General features: G+C 45.2%; 1 protein-coding gene across 1 annotated transcript in view; it reads left to right on the top strand.

Annotated features, from left to right (window-relative positions):
• Positions 1-25,363, top strand: part of ak5 (adenylate kinase 5) — a 292,297-nt gene that overhangs the window by 248,583 nt on the left and 18,351 nt on the right. The window contains exon 11 of the mRNA XM_071376733.1: positions 25,197-25,360. Coding sequence (XP_071232834.1) covers positions 25,197-25,360 — 164 coding nt within the window. The remainder of the gene's footprint in view (positions 1-25,196; positions 25,361-25,363) is intronic.

The following is a 25,363-nucleotide window of genomic DNA, read 5'->3' on the forward strand; positions in this document are numbered from 1 at the left end:
TAGCAGTAGCAGTGTACTAGCAGTAGCAGTAAACTAGCAGTAGCAGTATACTAGCAGTAGCAGTGTACTAGCAGTAGCAGTAAACTAGCAGTAGCAGTATACTAGCAGTAGCAGTGTACTAGCAGTAGCAGTGTACTAGCAGTATACTAGCAGTAGCAGTGTACTAGCAGTATACTAGCAGTAGCAGTGTACTAGCAGTGTACTAGCAGTAGCAGTGTACTAGCAGTAGCAGTGTACTAGCAGTAGCAGTAAACTAGCAGTAGCAGTATACTAGCAGTAGCAGTGTACTAGCAGTAGCAGTGTACTAGCAGTGTACTAGCAGTAGCAGTATACTAGCAGTAGCAGTGTACTAGCAGTGTACTAGCAGTAGCAGTGTACTAGCAGTAGCAGTAGCAGTGTGCTAGCAGTAGCAGTAGCAGTAGCAGTGCTGGAGTAGCAAAAAAGCAATCCTTTTGACCAGACTGTTTAGGGAATAGGGCGCCACTTGGGAAGCAGACGTCTCTCCATCTCTAATGCCTTGATTCCAGAGGTTTATTAAATCCCCCAGCTGCCTCCGCAGGGTGTCCCCTGCTGTGAAAATAAAGTATTAAACTGTAAGGTGACATTTGGGGGCATAATCCTAGTCACTTTAATCTCTACACCTACCTACCTACCTACCTCAAGCAGCTCCTCTCTCTCTGCACCACTGAAACACAAATAAGAGGGAATGTTAGATTGAGACTGTCATTTTAGGGTTCAATTCAGTCAAACCCACATTGCATTATTTACGCAGTAGCTCTTTTTCCTATGGTCAAATTAACCCACAGATTGGTTTTGGGTACTGTATTAAAAACCTACAACTACTACCAAGATGACCCCCCCCCCTACCCCTTCACAGGTGTGCTTTCACTTTTTCAGAATTAGAAGTGTGTTGGCCCAGGCCAGGATGAATATTGTAAATAAATGTTGCTATCGTGGGTTAGAATGAATCCCAGTCTTAGTTTCTCAGTTACTCTCTCTCTCTCTCTCAATTTCAATTTAAGGGCTTTATTGGCATGGGAAATATATGTTAACATTAAGAAAGCAAGTGAAGTAGATGATAAACAAAAGTGAAATAAACAAAAATGTTCAGTAAATATTACAGACATTTCAAATGTCATATTATGTGAAGGCCCATCTTGTCTCTCAGCTCGTTCACAGCTTTGTGGAAGTTACCTGTGGCGCTGATGTTTAGGCCAAGGTATGTATCGTTTTTTTGTGTGCTCTAGAGCAACGGTGTCTAGATGGAATTTGTATTTGTTGTCCTGGCAACTGGACAAATTTTGGAACACCATTATTTTGTCTTACTGAGATTTACTGTCAGGGCCCAGGTCTGTCAGAATCTGTGTAGAAGATCTACAGTTGAAGTCGGAAGTTTACATACACCTAAGCCAAATACATTTAAACTCAGTTTTTCACAATTCCTGACATTTAATCCTAGTAAAAATTCCCTGTCTTAGGTCAGTTAGGATCACCACTTTATTTTAAGAATGTGAAATGTCAGAATAATAGTAGAGAGAATTATTTATTTCAGCTCTTATTTCTTTCATCACATTCCCAGTGGGTCAGAAGTTTACATACACCCAATTAGTATTTGGTAGCATTGCCTTTAAATTGTTTAACTTGGGTCAAACGTTTCGGATAGCCTTCCACAAGCTTCCCACAATAAGTTGGGTGAACTTTGGCCCATTCCTCCTGACAGAGCTGGTGTAACTGAGTCAGATTTGTAGGCCTCCTTGCTCGCACACGCTTTTTCAGTTCTGCCCACAAATATTCTATGGGATTGAGGTCAGGGCTTTGTGATGGCCACTCCAATACCTTGACTTTGTTGTCCTTAAGCCATTTTGCCACAACTTTGGAAGTATGCTTGGGGTCATTGTCCATTTGGAAGACCCATTTGCGACCAAGCTTTAACTTCCTGACTGATGTCTTGACATGTTGCTTCAATATATCCACCAAATGTTCCTCATGATGCCATCTATTTTGGGAAGTGAAGGCTGGTGTGAAAATTACATTTAAACTACTCAATCAGTGTGAGCAGTGAAGTCTGATGGGCATTGACTAGAGCAGTGAAGTCTGATGGGCATTGACTAGAGCAGTGAAGTCTGATGGGCATTGACTAGAGCAGTGAAGTCTGATGGGCTTTGACTAGAGCAGTGAAGTCTGATGGGCATTGACTAGAGCAGTGAAGTCTGATGGGCATTGACTAGAGCAGTGAAGTCTGATGGGCATTGACTAGAGCAGTGAAGTCTGATGGGCATTGACTAGAGCAGTGAAGTCTGATGGGCATTGACTAGAGCAGTGAAGTCTGATGGGCATTGACTAGAGCAGTGAAGTCTGATGGGCATTGACTAGAGCAGTGAAGTCTGATGGGCATTGACTAGAGCAGTGAAGTCTGATGGGCATTGACTAGAGCAGTGAAGTCTGATGGGCATTGACTAGATCAGTGAAGTCTCTGATGGGCATTGACTAGAGCAGTGAAGTCTCTGATGGGCATTGACTAGATCAGTGAAGTCTGATGGGCATTGACTAGAGCAGTGAAGTCTGATGGGCATTGACTAGAGCAGTGAAGTCTGATGGGCATTGACTAGAGCAGTGAAGTCTGATGGGCATTGACTAGATCAGTGAAGTCTCTGATGGGCATTGACTAGATCAGTGAAGTCTCTGATGGGCATTGACTAGATCAGTGAAGTCTCTGATGGGCATTGACTAGAGCAGTGAAGTCTGATGGGCATTGACTAGAGCAGTGAAGTCTGATGGGCATTGACTAGAGCAGTGAAGTCTGATGGGCATTGACTAGATCAGTGAAGTCTCTGATGGGCATTGACTAGAGCAGTGAAGTCTGATGGGCATTGACTAGAGCAGTGAAGTCTGATGGGCATTGACTAGAGCAGTGAAGTCTCTGATGGGCATTGACTAGATCAGTGAAGTCTCTGATGGGCATTGACTAGAGCAGTGAAGTCTGATGGGCATTGACTAGAGCAGTGAAGTCTCTGATGGGCATTGACTAGATCAGTGAAGTCTCTGATGGGCATTGACTAGATCAGTGAAGTCTCTGATGGGCATTGACTAGATCAGTGAAGTCTCTGATGGGCATTGACTAGATCAGTGAAGTCTCTGATGGGCATTGACTAGATCAGTGAAGTCTCTGATGGGCATTGACTAGAGCAGTGAAGTCTCTGATGGGCATTGACTAGATCAGTGAAGTCTCTGATGGGCATTGACTAGATCAGTGAAGTCTCTGATGGGCATTGACTAGATCAGTGAAGTCTCTGATGGGCATTGACTAGATCAGTGAAGTCTCTGATGGGCATTGACTAGATCAGTGAAGTCTCTGATGGGCATTGACTAGATCAGTGAAGTCTCTGATGGGCATTGACTAGATCAGTGAAGTCTCTGATGGGCATTGACTAGATCAGTGAAGTCTCTGATGGGCATTGACTAGATCAGTGAAGTCTCTGATGGGCATTGACTAGATCAGTGAAGTCTCTGATGGGCATTGACTAGATCAGTGAAGTCTCTGATGGGCATTGACTAGAGCAGTGAAGTCTCTGATGGGCATTGACTAGAGCAGTGAAGTCTGATGGGCATTGACTAGAGCAGTGAAGTCTGATGGGCATTGACTAGAGCAGTGAAGTCTGATGGGCATTGACTAGAGCAGTGAAGTCTGATGGGCATTGACTAGAGCAGTGAAGTCTGATGGGCATTGACTAGAGCAGTGAAGTCTGATGGGCATTGACTAGAGCAGTGAAGTCTGATGGGCATTGACTAGATCAGTGAAGTCTCTGATGGGCATTGACTAGAGCAGTGAAGTCTCTGATGGGCATTGACTAGATCAGTGAAGTCTGATGGGCATTGACTAGAGCAGTGAAGTCTGATGGGCATTGACTAGAGCAGTGAAGTCTGATGGGCATTGACTAGAGCAGTGAAGTCTGATGGGCATTGACTAGATCAGTGAAGTCTCTGATGGGCATTGACTAGATCAGTGAAGTCTCTGATGGGCATTGACTAGATCAGTGAAGTCTCTGATGGGCATTGACTAGAGCAGTGAAGTCTGATGGGCATTGACTAGAGCAGTGAAGTCTGATGGGCATTGACTAGAGCAGTGAAGTCTGATGGGCATTGACTAGATCAGTGAAGTCTCTGATGGGCATTGACTAGAGCAGTGAAGTCTGATGGGCATTGACTAGAGCAGTGAAGTCTGATGGGCATTGACTAGAGCAGTGAAGTCTCTGATGGGCATTGACTAGATCAGTGAAGTCTCTGATGGGCATTGACTAGAGCAGTGAAGTCTGATGGGCATTGACTAGAGCAGTGAAGTCTCTGATGGGCATTGACTAGATCAGTGAAGTCTCTGATGGGCATTGACTAGATCAGTGAAGTCTCTGATGGGCATTGACTAGATCAGTGAAGTCTCTGATGGGCATTGACTAGATCAGTGAAGTCTCTGATGGGCATTGACTAGAGCAGTGAAGTCTCTGATGGGCATTGACTAGATCAGTGAAGTCTCTGATGGGCATTGACTAGATCAGTGAAGTCTCTGATGGGCATTGACTAGATCAGTGAAGTCTCTGATGGGCATTGACTAGATCAGTGAAGTCTCTGATGGGCATTGACTAGATCAGTGAAGTCTCTGATGGGCATTGACTAGATCAGTGAAGTCTCTGATGGGCATTGACTAGATCAGTGAAGTCTCTGATGGGCATTGACTAGATCAGTGAAGTCTCTGATGGGCATTGACTAGATCAGTGAAGTCTCTGATGGGCATTGACTAGATCAGTGAAGTCTCTGATGGGCATTGACTAGATCAGTGAAGTCTCTGATGGGCATTGACTAGAGCAGTGAAGTCTCTGATGGGCATTGACTAGAGCAGTGAAGTCTGATGGGCATTGACTAGAGCAGTGAAGTCTGATGGGCATTGACTAGAGCAGTGAAGTCTGATGGGCATTGACTAGAGCAGTGAAGTCTCTGATGGGCATTGACTAGAGCAGTGAAGTCTGATGGGCATTGACTAGATCAGTGAAGTCTGATGGGCATTGACTAGATCAGTGAAGTCTCTGATGGGCATTGACTAGATCAGTGAAGTCTCTGATGGGCATTGACTAGAGCAGTGAAGTCTGATGGGCATTGACTAGATCAGTGAAGTCTGATGGGCATTGACTAGATCAGTGAAGTCTCTGATGGGCATTGACTAGATCAGTGAAGTCTCTGATGGGCATTGACTAGATCAGTGAAGTCTGATGGGCATTGACTAGATCAGTGAAGTCTCTGATGGGCATTGACTAGAGCAGTGAAGTCTGATGGGCATTGACTAGATCAGTGAAGTCTCTGATGGGCATTGACTAGATCAGTGAAGTCTCTGATGGGCATTGACTAGATCAGTGAAGTCTGATGGGCATTGACTAGATCAGTGAAGTCTGATGGGCATTGACTAGATCAGTGAAGTCTCTGATGGGCATTGACTAGATCAGTGAAGTCTCTGATGGGCATTGACTAGATCAGTGAAGTCTGATGGGCATTGACTAGATCAGTGAAGTCTCTGATGGGCATTGACTAGATCAGTGAAGTCTCTGATGGGCATTGACTAGATCAGTGAAGTCTCTGATGGGCATTGACTAGATCAGTGAAGTCTGATGGGCATTGACTAGATCAGTGAAGTCTGATGGGCATTGACTAGATCAGTGAAGTCTCTGATGGGCATTGACTAGATCAGTGAAGTCTCTGATGGGCATTGACTAGAGCAGTGAAGTCTGATGGGCATTGACTAGATCAGTGAAGTCTGATGGGCATTGACTAGATCAGTGAAGTCTCTGATGGGCATTGACTAGATCAGTGAAGTCTCTGATGGGCATTGACTAGATTAGTGAAGTCTGATGGGCATTGACTAGATCAGTGAAGTCTCTGATGGGCATTGACTAGAGCAGTGAAGTCTGATGGGCATTGACTAGATCAGTGAAGTCTCTGATGGGCATTGACTAGATCAGTGAAGTCTCTGATGGGCATTGACTAGATCAGTGAAGTCTCTGATGGGCATTGACTAGATCAGTGAAGTCTGATGGGCATTGACTAGATCAGTGAAGTCTCTGATGGGCATTGACTAGATCAGTGAAGTCTCTGATGGGCATTGACTAGATCAGTGAAGTCTCTGATGGGCATTGACTAGATCAGTGAAGTCTGATGGGCATTGACTAGATCAGTGAAGTCTGATGGGCATTGACTAGATCAGTGAAGTCTCTGATGGGCATTGACTAGATCAGTGAAGTCTGATGGGCATTGACTAGATCAGTGAAGTCTGATGGGCATTGACTAGATCAGTGAAGTCTGATGGGCATTGACTAGATCAGTGAAATCTCTGATGGGCATTGACTAGATCAGTGAAGTCTCTGATGGGCATTGACTAGATCAGTGAAGTCTCTGATGGGCATTGACTAGATCAGTGAAGTCTGATGGGCATTGACTAGATCAGTGAAGTCTCTGATGGGCATTGACTAGATCAGTGAAGTCTGATGGGCATTGACTAGATCAGTGAAGTCTCTGATGGGCATTGACTAGAGCAGTGAAGTCTCTGATGGGCATTGACTAGAGCAGTGAAGTCTGATGGGCATTGACTAGAGCAGTGAAGTCTGATGGGCATTGACTAGAGCAGTGAAGTCTGATGGGCATTGACTAGAGCAGTGAAGTCTCTGATGGGCATTGACTAGAGCAGTGAAGTCTGATGGGCATTGACTAGATCAGTGAAGTCTGATGGGCATTGACTAGATCAGTGAAGTCTCTGATGGGCATTGACTAGATCAGTGAAGTCTCTGATGGGCATTGACTAGAGCAGTGAAGTCTCTGATGGGCATTGACTAGAGCAGTGAAGTCTGATGGGCATTGACTAGAGCAGTGAAGTCTGATGGGCATTGACTAGAGCAGTGAAGTCTGATGGGCATTGACTAGAGCAGTGAAGTCTCTGATGGGCATTGACTAGAGCAGTGAAGTCTGATGGGCATTGACTAGATCAGTGAAGTCTGATGGGCATTGACTAGATCAGTGAAGTCTCTGATGGGCATTGACTAGATCAGTGAAGTCTCTGATGGGCATTGACTAGAGCAGTGAAGTCTGATGGGCATTGACTAGATCAGTGAAGTCTGATGGGCATTGACTAGATCAGTGAAGTCTCTGATGGGCATTGACTAGATCAGTGAAGTCTCTGATGGGCATTGACTAGATCAGTGAAGTCTGATGGGCATTGACTAGATCAGTGAAGTCTCTGATGGGCATTGACTAGAGCAGTGAAGTCTGATGGGCATTGACTAGATCAGTGAAGTCTCTGATGGGCATTGACTAGATCAGTGAAGTCTGATGGGCATTGACTAGATCAGTGAAGTCTGATGGGCATTGACTAGATCAGTGAAGTCTCTGATGGGCATTGACTAGATCAGTGAAGTCTCTGATGGGCATTGACTAGATCAGTGAAGTCTCTGATGGGCATTGACTAGATCAGTGAAGTCTGATGGGCATTGACTAGATCAGTGAAGTCTCTGATGGGCATTGACTAGATCAGTGAAGTCTCTGATGGGCATTGACTAGATCAGTGAAGTCTGATGGGCATTGACTAGATCAGTGAAGTCTGATGGGCATTGACTAGATCAGTGAAGTCTCTGATGGGCATTGACTAGATCAGTGAAGTCTCTGATGGGCATTGACTAGAGCAGTGAAGTCTGATGGGCATTGACTAGATCAGTGAAGTCTCTGATGGGCATTGACTAGAGCAGTGAAGTCTCTGATGGGCATTGACTAGATCAGTGAAGTCTCTGATGGGCATTGACTAGATCAGTGAAGTCTCTGATGGGCATTGACTAGATCAGTGAAGTCTCTGATGGGCATTGACTAGATCAGTGAAGTCTGATGGGCATTGACTAGATCAGTGAAGTCTGATGGGCATTGACTAGATCAGTGAAGTCTCTGATGGGCATTGACTAGAGCAGTGAAGTCTCTGATGGGCATTGACTAGATCAGTGAAGTCTCTGATGGGCATTGACTAGATCAGTGAAGTCTCTGATGGGCATTGACTAGATCAGTGAAGTCTCTGATGGGCATTGACTAGATCAGTGAAGTCTGATGGGCATTGACTAGATCAGTGAAGTCTGATGGGCATTGACTAGATCAGTGAAGTCTCTGATGGGCATTGACTAGATCAGTGAAGTCTGATGGGCATTGACTAGATCAGTGAAGTCTGATGGGCATTGACTAGATCAGTGAAGTCTGATGGGCATTGACTAGATCAGTGAAATCTCTGATGGGCATTGACTAGATCAGTGAAGTCTCTGATGGGCATTGACTAGATCAGTGAAGTCTGATGGGCATTGACTAGATCAGTGAAGTCTCTGATGGGCATTGACTAGATCAGTGAAGTCTCTGATGGGCATTGACTAGATCAGTGAAGTCTCTGATGGGCATTGACTAGATCAGTGAAGTCTGATGGGCATTGACTAGATCAGTGAAGTCTGATGGGCATTGACTAGATCAGTGAAGTCTGATGGGCATTGACTAGATCAGTGAAGTCTCTGATGGGCATTGACTAGATCAGTGAAGTCTGATGGGCATTGACTAGATCAGTGAAGTCTCTGATGGGCATTGACTAGAGCAGTGAAGTCTCTGATGGGCATTGACTAGATCAGTGAAGTCTCTGATGGGCATTGACTAGATCAGTGAAGTCTCTGATGGGCATTGACTAGATCAGTGAAGTCTCTGATGGGCATTGACTAGATCAGTGAAGTCTCTGATGGGCATTGACTAGATCAGTGAAGTCTCTGATGGACATTGACTAGATCAGTGAAGTCTCTGATGGGCATTGACTAGATCAGTGAAGTCTCTGATGGACATTGACTAGATCAGTGAAGTCTCTGATGGACATTGACTAGATCAGTGAAGTCTCTGATGGACATTGACTAGATCAGTGAAGTCTCTGATGGGCATTGACTAGATCAGTGAAGTCTCTGATGGACATTGACTAGAGCAGTGAAGTCTCTGATGGGCATTGACTAGATCAGTGAAGTCTCTGATGGACATTGACTAGATCAGTGAAGTCTCTGATGGACATTGACTAGATCAGTGAAGTCTCTGATGGACATTGACTAGAGCAGTGAAGTCTCTGATGGACATTGACTAGATCAGTGAAGTCTCTGATGGACATTGACTAGATCAGTGAAGTCTCTGATGGACATTGACTAGAGCAGTGAAGTCTCTGATGGACATTGACTAGATCAGTGAAGTCTCTGATGGACATTGACTAGAGCAGTGAAGTCTCTGATGGGCATTGACTAGATCAGTGAAGTCTCTGATGGGCATTGACTAGAGCAGTGAAGTCTCTGATGGGCATTGACTAGATCAGTGAAGTCTCTGATGGGCATTGACTAGATCAGTGAAGTCTGATGGGCATTGACTAGATCAGTGAAGTCTCTGATGGGCATTGACTAGATCAGTGAAGTCTCTGATGGGCATTGACTAGATCAGTGAAGTCTCTGATGGGCATTGACTAGATCAGTGAAGTCTCTGATGGACATTGACTAGATCAGTGAAGTCTGATGGGCATTGACTAGAGGAGTGAAGTCTCTGATGGGCATTGACTAGAGCAGTGAAGTCTCTGATGGGCATTGACTAGAGCAGTGAAGTCTCTGATGGACATTGACTAGAGCAGTGAAGTCTCTGATGGGCATTGACTAGAGCAGTGAAGTCTCTGATGGACATTGACTAGATCAGTGAAGTCTCTGATGGGCATTGACTAGAGCAGTGAAGTCTCTGATGGACATTGACTAGAGCAGTGAAGTCTCTGATGGGCATTGACTAGATCAGTGAAGTCTCTGATGGGCATTGACTAGAGCAGTGAAGTCTCTGATGGGCATTGACTAGAGCAGTGAAGTCTCTGATGGACATTGACTAGAGCAGTGAAGTCTCTGATGGACATTGACTAGATCAGTGAAGTCTCTGATGGGCATTGACTAGAGCAGTGAAGTCTCTGATGGACATTGACTAGATCAGTGAAGTCTCTGATGGGCATTGACTAGAGCAGTGAAGTCTCTGATGGACATTGACTAGATCAGTGAAGTCTCTGATGGGCATTGACTAGATCAGTGAAGTCTCTGATGGACATTGACTAGATCAGTGAAGTCTCTGATGGACATTGACTAGATCAGTGAAGTCTCTGATGGACATTGACTAGATCAGTGAAGTCTCTGATGGGCATTGACTAGATCAGTGAAGTCTCTGATGGGCATTGACTAGAGCAGTGAAGTCTCTGATGGACATTGACTAGATCAGTGAAGTCTCTGATGGGCATTGACTAGATCAGTGAAGTCTGATGGGCATTGACTAGATCAGTGAAGTCTGATGGGCATTGACTAGATCAGTGAAGTCTCTGATGGGCATTGACTAGATCAGTGAAGTCTGATGGGCATTGACTAGATCAGTGAAGTCTCTGATGGGCATTGACTAGAGCAGTGAAGTCTCTGATGGGCATTGACTAGATCAGTGAAGTCTGATGGGCATTGACTAGATCAGTGAAGTCTCTGATGGGCATTGACTAGAGCAGTGAAGTCTCTGATGGGCATTGACTAGATCAGTGAAGTCTCTGATGGGCATTGACTAGAGCAGTGAAGTCTCTGATGGGCATTGACTAGATCAGTGAAGTCTCTGATGGACATTGACTAGATCAGTGAAGTCAGGTGTAGTTTCTGATGTCGCTATGAGCAGGATTGCTGAGAGGTGAGAGTCAGTAAGAGATGATCTGTCTGTTCACACATTGACCCGAACGTCTTCTGAGCTCGACTCCTAATCTTTGGAAAGTTTTGTTCATCGAGAGATGCATAGAACCTCAGTGACATTGTTTTGAATAGTTCTCCAATCACTGCATCAGACTGAAGATCGATAAACTCAAGTTGCAAGTTGTTGTGAAAGGTGAAAGGAGAGGAAAACAACATGACATTTTCCAACACTTTGAAATCCTCAAAACGAAGAGAAAACTCACAGATCAAAGCACGCAGCAGTGATGTATACTTCTCCCGCTGGTCATCTGATAGGGAACAGACTAGTAGTGTTGGGAGGTGGATGTATACTTCTCCTGCTGGTCATCTGATAGGGAACAGACTAGTAGTGTTGGGAGGTGGATGTATACGTCTCCCGCTGGTCATCTGACAGGGAACAGACTAGTAGTGTTGGGAGGTGGATGTATACTTCTCCCTCTGGTCATCTGACAGGGAACAGACTAGTAGTGTTGGGAGGTGGATGTATACTTCTCCCTCTGGTCCTCTGATAGGGAACAGACTAGTAGTGTTGGAAGGTGGATGTATACGTCTCCCGCTGGTCATCTGACAGGGAACAGACTAGTAGTGTTGGGAGGTGGATGTATACTTCTCCCTCTGGTCATCTGACAGGGAACAGACTAGTAGTGTTGGGAGGTGGATGTATACTTCTCCCGCTGGTCCTCTGATAGGGAACAGACTAGTAGTGTTGGGAGGTGGATGTATACGTCTCCCGCTGGTCATCTGATAGGGAACAGACTAGTAGTGTTGGGAGGTGGATGTATACGTCTCCCGCTGGTCATCTGATAGGGAACAGACTAGTAGTGTCGGGAGGTGGATGTATACTTCTCCCTCTGGTCATCTGATAGGGAACAGACTAGTAGTGTCGGGAGGTGGATGTATACGTCTCCCGCTGGTCATCTGATAGGGAACAGACCAGTAATGTTGGGAGGTGGATGTATACGTCTCCCGCTGGTCATCTGATAGGGAACAGACTAGTAGTGTTGGGAGGTGGGTGTATACTTCTCCCGCTGGTCATCTGATAGGGAACAGACTAGTAGTGTTGGAAGGTGGGTGTATACTTCTCCCGCTGGTCCTCTGATAGGGAACAGACTAGTAGTGTTGGGAGGTGGATGTATACTTCTCCCTCTGGTCATCTGATAGGGAACAGACTAGTAGTGTTGGGAGGTGGATGTATACGTCTCCCTCTGGTCATCTGATAGGGAACAGACTAGTAGTGTTGGGAGGTGGATGTATACTTCTCCCTCTGGTCATCTGATAGGGAACAGACTAGTAGTGTTGGGAGGTGGATGTATACTTCTCCCCGCTGGTCATCTGATAGGGAACAGACTAGTAGTGTTGGGAGGTGGATGTATACGTCTCCCGCTGGTCATCTGATAGGGAACAGACTAGTAGTGTTGGGAGGTGGATGTATACGTCTCCCTCTGGTCATCTGACAGGGAACAGACTAGTAGTGTTGGAAGGTGGATGTATACGTCTCCCTCTGGTCATCTGATAGGGAACAGACTAGTAGTGTTGGGAGGTGGATGTATACTTCTCCCTCTGGTCATCTGATAGGGAACAGACTAGTAGTGTTGGGAGGTGGATGTATACGTCTCCTGCTGGTCATCTGACAGGGAACAGACTAGTAGTGTTGGGAGGTGGATGTATACGTCTCCCGCTGGTCATCTGATAGGGAACAGACTAGTAATGTTGGGAGGTGGATGTATACGTCTCCCTCTGGTCATCTGACAGGGAACAGACTAGTAGTGTTGGAAGGTGGATGTATACGTCTCCCTCTGGTCATCTGATAGGGAACAGACTAGTAGTGTTGGGAGGTGGATGTATACTTCTCCCTCTGGTCATCTGATAGGGAACAGACTAGTAGTGTTGGGAGGTGGATGTATACTTCTCCTGCTGGTCATCTGATAGGGAACAGACTAGTAGTATTGGGAGGTGGATGTATACTTCTACTGCTGGTCATCTGACAGGGAACAGACTAGTAGTGTTGGGAGGTGGATGTATACGTCTCCCTCTGGTCATCTGATAGGGAACAGACTAGTAGTGTTGGGAGGTGGATGTATACTTCTCCCTCTGGTCATCTGATAGGGAACAGACTAGTAGTGTTGGGAGGTGGATGTATACTTCTCCTGCTGGTCATCTGATAGGGAACAGACTAGTAGTATTGGGAGGTGGATGTATACTTCTACTGCTGGTCATCTGACAGGGAACAGACTAGTAGTGTTGGGAGGTGGATGTATACTTCTCCCTCTGGTCATCTGATAGGGAACAGACTAGTAGTGTTGGGAGGTGGATGTATACTTCTCCTGCTGGTCATCTGATAGGGAACAGACTAGTAGTGTTGGGAGGTGGATGTATACTTCTAATAGAGTTATTATAGAGTAGCACATTGTGAGCACCTAATTAAAGTACTGTAGCAGTTTTATAGCAAATAGCACCTCACAGGCGTCCTGTACTTGACGTTGATTATAACAATTTCTGACAAGACATTTAGTCCAGGGAGGATGTAGACCGATTTAAACTCTCCTATTTTACACAGCAGGAGACCTACTTCACTTAAGCCGATCAGGTTGAGTGGCATGAGAGAGAAAGAGAGAGAGAGAGAGAGCGAGAGAGAGAGAACGAGAGAGAGAGAGCGAGAGAGAGAACGAGAGAGAGAGAACGAGAGGGAGAGAGAGAACAAGAGGGATAGCGAGAACGAGAACGAGAGAGAGAGAACGAGAGAGAGAACGAGAGAGAGAGAAAGATAGAGAGAACGAGAGAGAGAGAGAGAGAGAGAGAACGAAAACGAGAGAGAACGAGAGACAGAGAGAACAAGAGAGAGAGAACGAGAGAGAGAACGAGAGAGAGAGAGCGAGAGAGAGAACGAGAGAGAGAGAACGAGAGGGAGAGAGAGAACAAGAGGGATAGCGAGAACGAGAACGAGAGAGAGAGAACGAGAGAGAGAACGAGAGAGAGAGAAAGATAGAGAGAACGAGAGAGAGAGAGAGAGAGAGAGAGAGAACGAAAACGAGAGAGAACGAGAGACAGAGAGAACAAGAGAGAGAGAACGAGAGAGAGAACGAGAGAGAGAGAGAGAGAGAGCGAGAGAGAGAACGAGAGAGAGAGAGAGCGAGAGAGAGAGAGAGAGAGCGAGAGAGAGAGAATGAGAGAGAACGCGAGAGAGAGAGAGCGAGAGAGAGAGAGACAGAGAGAATATGACATTATTCAGCTAGAGTAGCTCTCTCCCTACCTCTAGAGGGCTTCACAACCAGCCAGGTCACTCGTGAGACAAGTCAGTATTCGACGTACATCCATGAGGACGTCGGCAGATTAAGTGGAAAGCAGAGGGCAACAGTGAGCACTGTTACCTTAAGCAACTGCCTCCAAATGCAAAGGTTATACGTTCGAATCCAGTGATAGAAAGTCATTTGTATATTTATTCAGCGTTAATGCCTGAACTTAACCTTAAACACTTTGAAATTTGATGTTTAAACAACTTCGAAATTTGACGTTAGAAAAACCTAGTAGGAGACTGTGAGAGCTGGTTGTCACAGCAGTGTGCCTCTACATCAGCCTCACTGGGAATTACATTATTCTACTTCCATGCTCCTTACTCCAGGTTAAGCTCTGTCTGTCACGGCAGTAACAAACCATCTGCATTTATCAGGAGGCCTATAGTACGATAGCGCGTCGATTCCCACCTGCGCTGAGGGACTAGCGTTGTGGAGGAGTGACGCCATCTTAACGTGAGACAGCGTAGGCCTATATGACTGAATATACAGAACCGTTTCTCCTGGGAGCTTTAAGCCGGCAGAACTAAACAACTGCACCTGAACTAGACAGACAACTACACCTGAACTAGACAGACAACTACACCTGAACTAGACAACTACACCTGAACTAGACAGGCAACTACACCTGAACTAGACTAGACAACTACGCCTGAACTAGACTAGACAACTACACCTGAACTAGACAGGCAACTACACCTGAACTAGACAGACAACTACACCTGAACTAGACAACTACACCTGAACTAGACAGGCAACTACACCTGAACTAGACTAGACAACTACACCTGAACTAGACTAGACAACTACACCTGAACTAGACAGACAACTACACCTGAACTAGACTAGACAACTACACCTGAACTAGACAGACAACTACACCTGAACTAGACAACTACACCTGAACTAGACAGGCAACTACACCTGAACTAGACTACTACACCTGAACTAGACTAGACAACTACACCTGAACTAGACAGACAACTACACCTGAACTAGACAACTACACCTGAACTAGACAGACAACTACACCTGAACTAGACTAGACAACTACACCTGAACTAGACAGACAACTACACCTGAACTAGACTAGACAACTACACCTGAACTAGACAGACAACTACACCTGAACTAGACAGGCAACTACACCTGAACTAGACAGACAACTACACCTGAACTAGACAGGCAACTACACCTGAACTAGACAGGCAACTACACCTGAACTAGACTAGACAACTACACCTGAACTAGACTAGACAACTACACCTGAACTAGACAGACAACTACACCTGAACTAGACTAGACAACTACACCTGAACTAGACAACTACACCTGAACTAGACTAGACAACTACACCTGAACTAGACAGGCAACTACACCTGAACTAGACAGACAACTACACCTGAACTAGACAGACAACTACACCTGAAGTTTAAGATACTGGAGACGGACGGACGGGCCGGGACAGACAGACAGACAGTACGAATTCTGACAGGCTACACAGAAGACTCCTAGCCTGTCATATTTGTTTCCTCTCGGCTGAAATCCAGCACCCCTCCCTCCCTCTTTCGCACCCCAGGGCTTGCAGAACCATATGCTGCAGAGATTAAAGGGGACAAGCTAGCAGAAATACACAGTATGACAGAGTACAGTATGTGCCAGAGCCCTATATACTGGACAACAATATAAACGCAACAATTTCACCGATATTACTGAGTTACAGTTCATATGAGGAAACCAGTCAATTTAAATAAATTCATTAGGACCTAATCTATGGATTTCACATGACTGGGAATACAGATATGCATCTGTTGGTCACAGATACCTTTTAAAAAATGGGCCTCAGGATCTCGTCACGGTATTTCTGTGCATTCAAACTGCCATCGATAAAATGCGATTGTGTTCGTTGGCCGTAGCTTATGCCTGCCCCATACCATAACCCCACCGCCACCATGGGGGCACTCTGTTCACAATGTTGACATCAGCAAACCGCTCGCCCACATGACACCATACACGTGGTCTGCGGTTGTGAGGCCGATTGGACGTACTACCAAATTCTCTTCAACGATGTTGGAGGCGGCTTAATGGTAGAGATATTAACACTCAATTATCTGGCAACAGCTCTAGTGGACATTCCTGCAGTCAACATGCCAATTGCACTCTCCTTTAAAACTTGACACATCTGTGGCATTGTGTTGTGTGACAAAATTGCACATTTAAGAGTGGCCTTTAATTGTGCCCAGCACAAGGTGCACCTGTGTAATGGTCATGCTGTTTAATCAGCTTCTTCATATGCCACACCTGTCAGGTGGATGGAATATCTTGGCAAATGAGAAATGCTCATTAACAGGGGTGTAAAAAACTGTACAAAATTGTAGAGAAATAAGCTTTTTGTGCGTACGGAACATTTCTGGGATCTTTTATTTCAGCTCATGAAACATGGGACCAACACTTTACATGTTGCGTTAATAATAATTTTGTTTGGTGTATTTAGAGAATTAGGCCAACTTTTAGAATGTTGAATATTGTTCTAATTCTAGACATTCAGTTACATAGCATCATTCCCCATGTAATGTTAATGGGGTTCTAACATGGCTGTTATAGAATGTTGTAGTGTCATGTTAATGGGGTTCTAACATGGCTGTTATAGAATGTTGTAGTGTCATGTTAATGGGGTTCTAACATGGCTGCTATAGAATGTTGTAGTGTCATGTTAATGGGGTTCTAACATGGCTGTTATAGAATGTTGTAGTGTCATGTTAATGGGGCTCTAACATGGCTGTTATAGAATGTTGTAGTGTCATGTTAATGAGGTTCTAACATGGCTGTTATATAATGTTGTAGTGTCATGTTAATGGGGTTCTAACATGGCTGTTATAGAATGTTGTAGTGTCATGTTAATGGGGTTCTAACATGGCTGTTATAGAATGTTGTAGTGTCATGTTAATGGGGTTCTAACATGGCTGTTATAGAATGTTGTAGTGTCATGTTAATGGGGTTCTAACATGGCTGTTATAAAATGTTGTAGTGTCATGTTAATGGGGTTCTAACATGGCTGTTATAGAATGTTGTAGTGTCATGTTAATGGGGTTCTAACATGGCTGTTATAGAATGTTGTAGTGTCATGTTAATGGGGTTCTAACATGGCTGTTATAGAATGTTGTAGTGTCATGTTAATGGGGTTCTAACATGGCTGTTATAGAATGTTGTAGTGTCATGTTAATGGGGTTCTAACATGGCTGTTATAGAATGTTGTAGTGTCATGTTAATGGGGTTCTAACATGGTTGTTATAGAATGTTGTAGTGTCATGTTAATGGGGTTCTAACATGGCTGCTATAGAATGTTGTAGTGTCATGTTAATGGGGTTCTAACATGGCTGCTATAGAATGTTGTAGTGTCATGTTAATGGGGTTCTAACATGGCTGTTATAGAATGTTGTAGTGTCATGTTAATGGGGTTCTAACATGGCTGTTATAGAATGTTGTAGTGTCATGTTAATGGGGTTCTAACATGGCTGTTATAGAATGTTGTAGTGTCATGTTAACGGGGTTCTAACATGGCTGTTATAGAATGTTGTAGTGTCATGTTAATGAGGTTCTAACATGGCTGTTATAGAATGTTGTAGTGTCATGTTAATGGGGCTCTAACATGGCTGTTATAGAATGTTGTAGTGTCATGTTAATGGGGTTCTAACATGGCTGTTATAGAATGTTGTAGTGTCATGTTAATGGGGTTCTGACATGGCTGTTATAGAACGTTGTAGTGTCATGTTAATGGGGTTCTAACATGGCTGTTATAGAATGTTGTAGTGTCATGTTAATGGGGTTCTAACATGGCTGTTATAGAATGTTGTAGTGTCATGTTAATGGGGTTCTAACATGGCTGCTATAGAATGTTGTAGTGTCATGTTAATGGGGTTCTAACATGGCTGCTATAGAATGTTGTAGTGTCATGTTAATGGGGTTCTAACATGGCTGCTATAGAATGTTGTAGTGTCATGTTAATGAGGTTCTAACGTGGCTGTTATAGAATGTTGTAGTGTCATGTTAATGGGGTTCTAACATGGCTGCTATAGAATGTTGTAGTGTCATGTTAATGAGGTTCTAACATGGCTGTTATAGAATGTTGTAGTGTCATGTTAATGGGGTTCTAACATGGCTGCTATAGAATGTTGTAGTGTCATGTTAATGGGGTTCTAACATGGCTGCTATAGAATGTTGTAGTGTCATGTTAATGGGGTTCTAACATGGCTGCTATAGAATGTTGTAGTGTCATGTTAATGAGGTTCTAACGTGGCTGCTATATAATGTTGTAGTGTCATGTTAATGGGGTTCTAACATGGCTGCTATAGAATGTTGTAGTGTCATGTTAATGGGGTTCTAACATGGCTGCTATAGAATGTTGTAGTGTCATGTTAATGAGGTTCTAACGTGGCTGTTATAGAATGTTGTAGTGTCATGTTAATGGGGTTCTAACATGGCTGCTATAGAATGTTGTAGTGTCATGTTAATGATGTTCTAACATGGCTGTTATAGAATGTTGTAGTGTCATGTTAATGGGGTTCTAACATGGCTGTTATAGAATGTTGTAGTGTCATGTTAATGGGGTTCTAACATGGCTGTTATAGAATGTTGTAGTGTCATGTTAATGAGGTTCTAACGTGGCTGTTATAGAATGTTGTAGTGTCATGTTAATGGGGTTCTAACATGGCTGTTATAGAATGTTGTAGTGTCATGTTAATGGGGTTCTAACATGGCTGTTATAGAATGTTGTAGTGTCATGTTAATGGGGTTCTAACATGGCTGCTATAGAATGTTGTAGTGTCATGTTAATGGGGTTCTAACATGGCTGTTATAGAATGTTGTAGTGTCATGTTAATGATGTTCTAACATGGCTGTTATAGAATGTTGTAGTGTCATGTTAATGGGGTTCTAACATGGCTGCTATAGAATGTTGTGTCATGTTAATGGGGTTCTAACATGGCTGCTATAGAATGTTATAGTGTCATGTTAATGGGGTTCTAACATGGCTGCTATAGAATGTTGTGTCATGTTAATGGGGTTCTAACATGGCTGCTATAGAATGTTGTGTCATGTTAATGGGGTTCTAACATGGCTGTTATAGAATGTTGTAGTGTCATGTTAATGGGGTTCTAACATGGCTGCTATAGAATGTTGTGTCATGTTAATGGGGTTCTAACATGGCTGCTATAGAATGTTATAGTGTCATGTTAATGGGGTTCTAACATGGCTGCTATAGAATGTTGTAGTGTCATGTTAATGGGGTTCTAACATGGCTGTTATAGAATGTTATAGTGTCATGTTAATGGGGTTCTAACATGGCTGCTATAGAATGTTATAGTGTCATGTTAATGGGGTTCTAACATGGCTGCTATAGAATGTTATAGTGTCATGTTAATGGGGTTCTAACATGGCTGCTATAGAATGTTATAGTGTCATGTTAATGGGGTTCTAACATGGCTGCTATAGAATGTTATAGTGTCATGTTAATGGGGTTCTAACATGGCTGCTATAGAATGTTGTGTCATGTTAATGGGGTTCTGACATGGCTGCTATAGAATGTTATAGTGTCATGTTAATGGGGTTCTAACATGGCTGCTATAGAATGTTGTAGTGTCATGTTAATGGGGTTCTAACATGGCTGCTATAGAGTGTTGTAGTGTCATGTTAATGAGGTTCTAACCTGGCTGTTATAGAATGTTGTAGTGTCATGTTAATGGGGTTCTAACATGGCTGTTATAGAATGTTATAGTGTCATGTTAATGGGGTTCTAACATGGCTGCTATAGAATGTTGTAGTGTCATGTTAATGGGGTTCTAACATGGCTGTTATAGAATGTTGTAGTGTCATGTTAATGGGGTTCTAACATGGCTGTTATAGAATGTTGTAGTGTCATGTTAATGCATCATAATGCAGAAGCATTAACATGACACTACAACTTTGGCCCAACTCTTTAGACACAAGGTTCTGATCAGGGCAATAAGGGAAGCCGATGGAACAACTGATGTACCGTACCAGTCTAAAGTTTGGACACACCTGCTCATTCAAGGGTTTTTCTTTATTTTTACTATGTTCTACATTGTAGAATAATAGTGAAGACATCAAAACTATGAAATAACACATATGGAATCATGTAGTAACCAAAAAAGTGTTAAACAAATCAAAATATATTTTATATTTGAGATTCTTCAAAGTAGCCACCCTTTGCCTTGATGCTTTGCACACTCAGAGCATTCTCTCGTGGTTACTATATGATTCCATATGTGTTATTTTATCGTTGTGTTATTCTACAACGTAGAAAATATAAAAAATGAAGAAAAACCCTTGAATGAGCAGGTGTCCAGGTGACTGGTCCTGTACATCTGTGATAACCTCTGAGCCGCCGACAATACATCATTACACCACACAGATAATGTACAGTGAGGGAAAAAAGTATTTGATCCCCTGCTGATTTTGTACGTTTGCCCACTGACAAAGATATTATCAGTCTATAATTTTAATGGTAGGTTTATTTGAACAGTGAGAGACAGAATAACAACAAAAATATCCAGAAAAATGCATGTCAAAAATGTTATAAATTGATTTGCATTTTAATGAGGGAAATAAGTATTTGACCCCTTCTCAATCAAAAAGATTTCTGGCTCCCAGGTGTCTTTCATACAGGTAACGAACGGAGATTAGGAGCACACTCTTTAAGGGAGTGCTCCTAATCTCAGTTTCTTACCTGTATAAAAGATACCTGTCCACAGAAGCAATCAATCAATCAGATTCCAAACTCTCCACCATGGCCAAGACCAAAGAGCTCTCCAAGGATGTCAGGGACAAGATTGTAGACCTACACAAGGCTGGAATGGGCTACAAGACCATCGCCAAGCAGCTTGGTGAGAAGGTGACAACAGTTTCTGTGATTATTCGCAAATGGAAGAAACACAAAAGACCTGTCAATCTCCCTCAGCCTGGGGCTCCATGCAAGATCTCACCTCGTGAAGTTGCAATGATCATGAGAACGGTGAGGAATCAGCCCAGAACTACACAGGAGGATCTTGTCAATGATCTCAAGGCAGCTGGGACCATAGTCATCAAGAAAACAATTGGTAACACACTATGCCGTGAAGGACTGAAATCCTGCAGCGCCCGCAAGGTCCCCCTGCTCAAGAAAGCACATATACATGCCCGTCTGAAGTTTGCCAATGAACATCTGAATGATTCAGAGGACAACTGGGTGAACGTGTTGTGGTCAGATGAGACCAAAATGGAGTTCTTTGGCATCAACCCAACTTGCCGTGTTTGGAGGAGGAGGAATGGTGCCTATGACCCCAAGAAACCATCCCCACCGTCAAACATGGAGGTGGAAACATTATGCTTTGGGGGTGTTTTTCTGCTAAAGGGACAGGACAACTTCACCGCATCAAAGGGACGATGGACGGGGCCATGTACCGTCAAATCTTGGGTGAAAACCTCCTTCCCTCAGCCAGGGTATTGAAAATGGGTCGTGGATGGGTATTCCAGCATGACAATGACCCAAAACACACGGCCAAGGCAACAAAGGAGTGGCTCAAGAAGAAGCACATTAAGGTCCTGGAGTGGCCTAGCCAGTCTCCAGACCTTAATCCCATAGAAAATCTGTGGAGGGAGCTGAAGGTTCGAGTTGCCAAACGTCAGCCTCAAAACCTTAATGACTTGAAGAAGATCTGCAAAGAGGAGTGGGACAAAATCCCTCCTGAGATGTGTGCAAACCTGGTGGCCAACTACAAGAAACGTCTGACCTCTGTGATTGCCAACAAGGGTTTTGCCACCAAGTACTAAGTCATGTTTTGCAGAGGGGTCAAATACTTATTTCCCTCATTAAAATGCAAATCAATTCATAACATTTTTGACATGCGTTTTTCTGGATTTTTTTGTTGATATTCTGTCTCTCACTGTTCAAATAAACCTACCATTAAAATTATAGACTGATCATTTCTTTGTCAGTGGGCAAACGTACAAAATCAGCAGGGGATCAAATACTTTTTTCCCTCACTGTACATACACAGATAATGTACACACACAGGTGGGTCGGCAGGGTAGCCTAGTGGTTAGAGGCAGGTAGCCTAGTGGTTAGAGGCAGGTAGCCTAGTGGTTAGAGGCAGGTAGCCTAGTGGTTAGAGGCAGGTAGCCTAGTGGTTAGAGGCAGGTAGCCTAGTGTTTAGAGGCAGGTAGCCTAGTGGTTAGAGGCAGGTAGCCTAGTGGTTAGAGGCAGGTGGTCTAGTGGTTAGAGGCAGGGTAGCCTAGTGGTTAGAGGCAGGTAGCATAGTGGTTAGAGGCAGGTGGCCTAGTGGTTAGAGGCAGGTAACCTAGTGGTTAGAGGCAGGTAGCCTAGTGGTTAGAGGCAGGTAGCCTAGTGGTTAGAGGCAGGTAGCCTAGTGGTTAGAGGCAGGTAGCCTAGTGGTTAGAGGCAGGTAGCCTAGTGTTTAGAGGCAGGTAGCCTAGTGGTTAGAGGCAGGTAGCCTAGTGGTTAGAGGCAGGTAGCCTAGTGGTTAGAGGCAGGTGGCCTAGTGGTTAGAGGCAGGTGGCCTAGTGGTTAGAGGCAGGTAGCCTAGTGGTTAGAGAGGCAGATAGCCTAGTGGTTAGAGGTAGGTAGCCTAGTGGTTAGAGGCAGGTAGCCTAGTATTTAGAGGCAGGTAGCCTAGTGGTTAGAGGCAGGTAGCCTAGTGGTTAGAGGCAGGTAGCCTAGTGGTTAGAGGCAGGTAGCCTAGTGGTTAGAGGCAGGGTAGCCTAGTGGTTAGAGGCAGGTAGCCTAGTGGTTAGAGAGGCAGATAGCCTAGTGGTTAGAGGTAGGTAGCCTAGTGGTTAGAGAGGCAGGTAGCCTAGTGGTTAGAGGCAGGTAGCCTAGTGGTTAGAGAGGCAGGTAGCCTAGTGGTTAGAGGCAGGGTAGCCTAGTGGTTAGAGGTAGGTAGCCTAGTGATTAGAGGCAGGTAGCCTAGTGGTTAGAGGCAGGTAGCCTAGTGGTTAGAGGCAGGTAGCCTAGTGGTTAGAGGCAGGTAGCCTAGTGGTTAGAGGCAGGTGGTCTAGTGGTTAGAGGCAGGGTAGCCTAGTGGTTAGAGGCAGGTAGCCTAGTGGTTAGAGGCAGGTGGCCTAGTGGTTAGAGGCAGGTAGCCTAGTGGTTAGAGGCAGGTAGCCTAGTGGTTAGAGGCAGGTAGCCTAGTGGTTAGAGGCAGGTAGCCTAGTGGTTAGAGGAAGGTAGCCTAGTGTTTAGAGGCAGGTAGCCTAGTGGTTAGAGGCAGGTAGCCTAGTGGTTAGAGGCAGGTAGCCTAGTGGTTAGAGGCAGGTGGCCTAGTGGTTAGAGGCAGGGTAGCCTAGTGGTTAGAGGCAGGTAGCCTAGTGGTTAGAGGCAGGTGGCCTAGTGGTTAGAGGCAGGTAGCCTAGTGGTTAGAGGCAGGTAGCCTAGTGGTTAGAGGCAGGTAGCCTAGTGGTTAGAGGCAGGTGGCCTAGTGGTTAGAGGCAGGGTAGCCTAGTGGTTAGAGGCAGGTAGCCTAGTGGTTAGAGGCAGGTAGCCTAGTGGTTAGAGGCAGGGTAGCCTAGTGGTTAGAGGCAGGTAGCCTAGTGGTTAGAGAGGCAGATAGCCTAGTGGTTAGAGGTAGGTAACCTAGTGGTTAGAGAGGCAGGTAGCCTAGTGGTTAGAGGCAGGTAGCCTAGTGGTTAGAGAGGCAGGTAGCCTAGTGGTTAGAGGCAGGGTAGCCTAGTGGTTAGAGGTAGGTAGCCTAGTGGTTAGAGGCAGGTAGCCTAGTGGTTAGAGGCAGGTAGCCTAGTGGTTAGAGGCAGGTAGCCTAGTGGTTAGAGGCAGGTAGCCTAGTGGTTAGAGAGGCAGGTAGCCTAGTGGTTAGAGGCAGGTAGCCTAGTGGTTAGAGGCAGGTAGCCTAGTGGTTAGAGAGGCAGGTAGCCTAGTGGTTAGAGAGGCAGGTAGCCTAGTGGTTAGAGAGGCAGGTAGCCTAGTGGTTAGAGAGGCAGGTAGCCTAGTGGTTAGAGGCAGGTAGCCTAGTGGTTAGAGGAGAGGCAGATAGCCTAGTGGTTAGAGAGGCAGGTAGCCTAGTGGTTAGAGGAGAGGCAGATAGCCTAGTGGTTAGAGGCAGGTAGCCTAGTGGTTAGAGAGGCAGATAGCCTAGTGGTTAGAGAGGCAGGTAGCCTCTCTCTCCTCTCATCCACCTATGCATTACAGTATATGCTCTCTTAATCTCTCCCTCTCCCTACCCCCCCCCCCTCTCTCTCTCTCCCTACCCCCCTCTCTCTCCCTACCCCCTGTATCTCTCTCTCCCTACCCCCCCTCTATCTCTCCCTACCCCATGTTTCTCTCTCTCCCTACCCCGCTTCTCTCTCTTTCTCTCCCTACCCCCGCTCTCTCTCTCTACCCTCCCCTCTCTCTCTCTCCCTAGCCCCCCTCTCTCTCATCTTCTCTCTCCCTACCCACCTCTCTCTCGCCCCCTCTCTCCTCTTCTCTCTCCATACCCACCTCTCTCTCTCCCTACCCCCATCCCTCTCTCCCTAACCCCCTCTCTCTCTCTCCCTACCCCTCCTCTCTCTCTCTCCCTACCCCTCCTCTCTCTCTCTCCCTACCCCTCCTCTCTCTCTCTCCCTACCCTTCTCTCTCTCTCTCCCTACCCCCTCTTTCTCTCTCTCTCTCCTCTTCTCTTCTCTCCCTCTCTCCTGTTCTCTGTCTCCCTGTATTTAACTCCTTACCCCCCCCTCTCTCTCCCTACCCCCCTCTTTCTCTCTCTCTCCTCTTCTCTCCCTCTCCCCTGTTCTCTGTCTCCCTGTATTTAACTCCTTACCCCCCCTCTCTCTCTCTCCCTCCTCTCTCTCTCTCCCTACCCCTCCTCTCTCTCTCCCTACCCCCCTCTTCTCTTCTCTCCCTCTCTCCTGTTCTCTGTCTCCCTGTATTTAACTCCTTACCCCCCCTCTCTCTCTCTCCTCTTCTCTTCTCTCCCTCTCTCCTGTTCTCTGTCTCACTTTATTTAACTCCTTACCCCCCCCCCCTCTCTCTCCTCTTCTCTCCCTCTCCCCTGTTCTCTGTCTCCCTGTATTTAACTCCTTACCCTCTGTCCTCTAGGTGGGCCGGGCTCGGGGAAGGCTGTGCAGTGTGAGAGGATGGAGGAGAGGTTCGGACTGCGTCGTCTGTCCCCTGGTGACATCCTGTGTTCTGAACTACAGTCTCATAGTGAGAGAGGACGTTACCTACAAGACCTGCTGGAGAGGGGGGAGACGCTACCTGAGGTA

The sequence above is a fragment of the Salvelinus alpinus genome, chromosome 30 (genome assembly GCF_045679555.1).
Source record: "Salvelinus alpinus chromosome 30, SLU_Salpinus.1, whole genome shotgun sequence".
NCBI classification, from domain to species: Eukaryota; Metazoa; Chordata; class Actinopteri; order Salmoniformes; family Salmonidae; genus Salvelinus; species Salvelinus alpinus.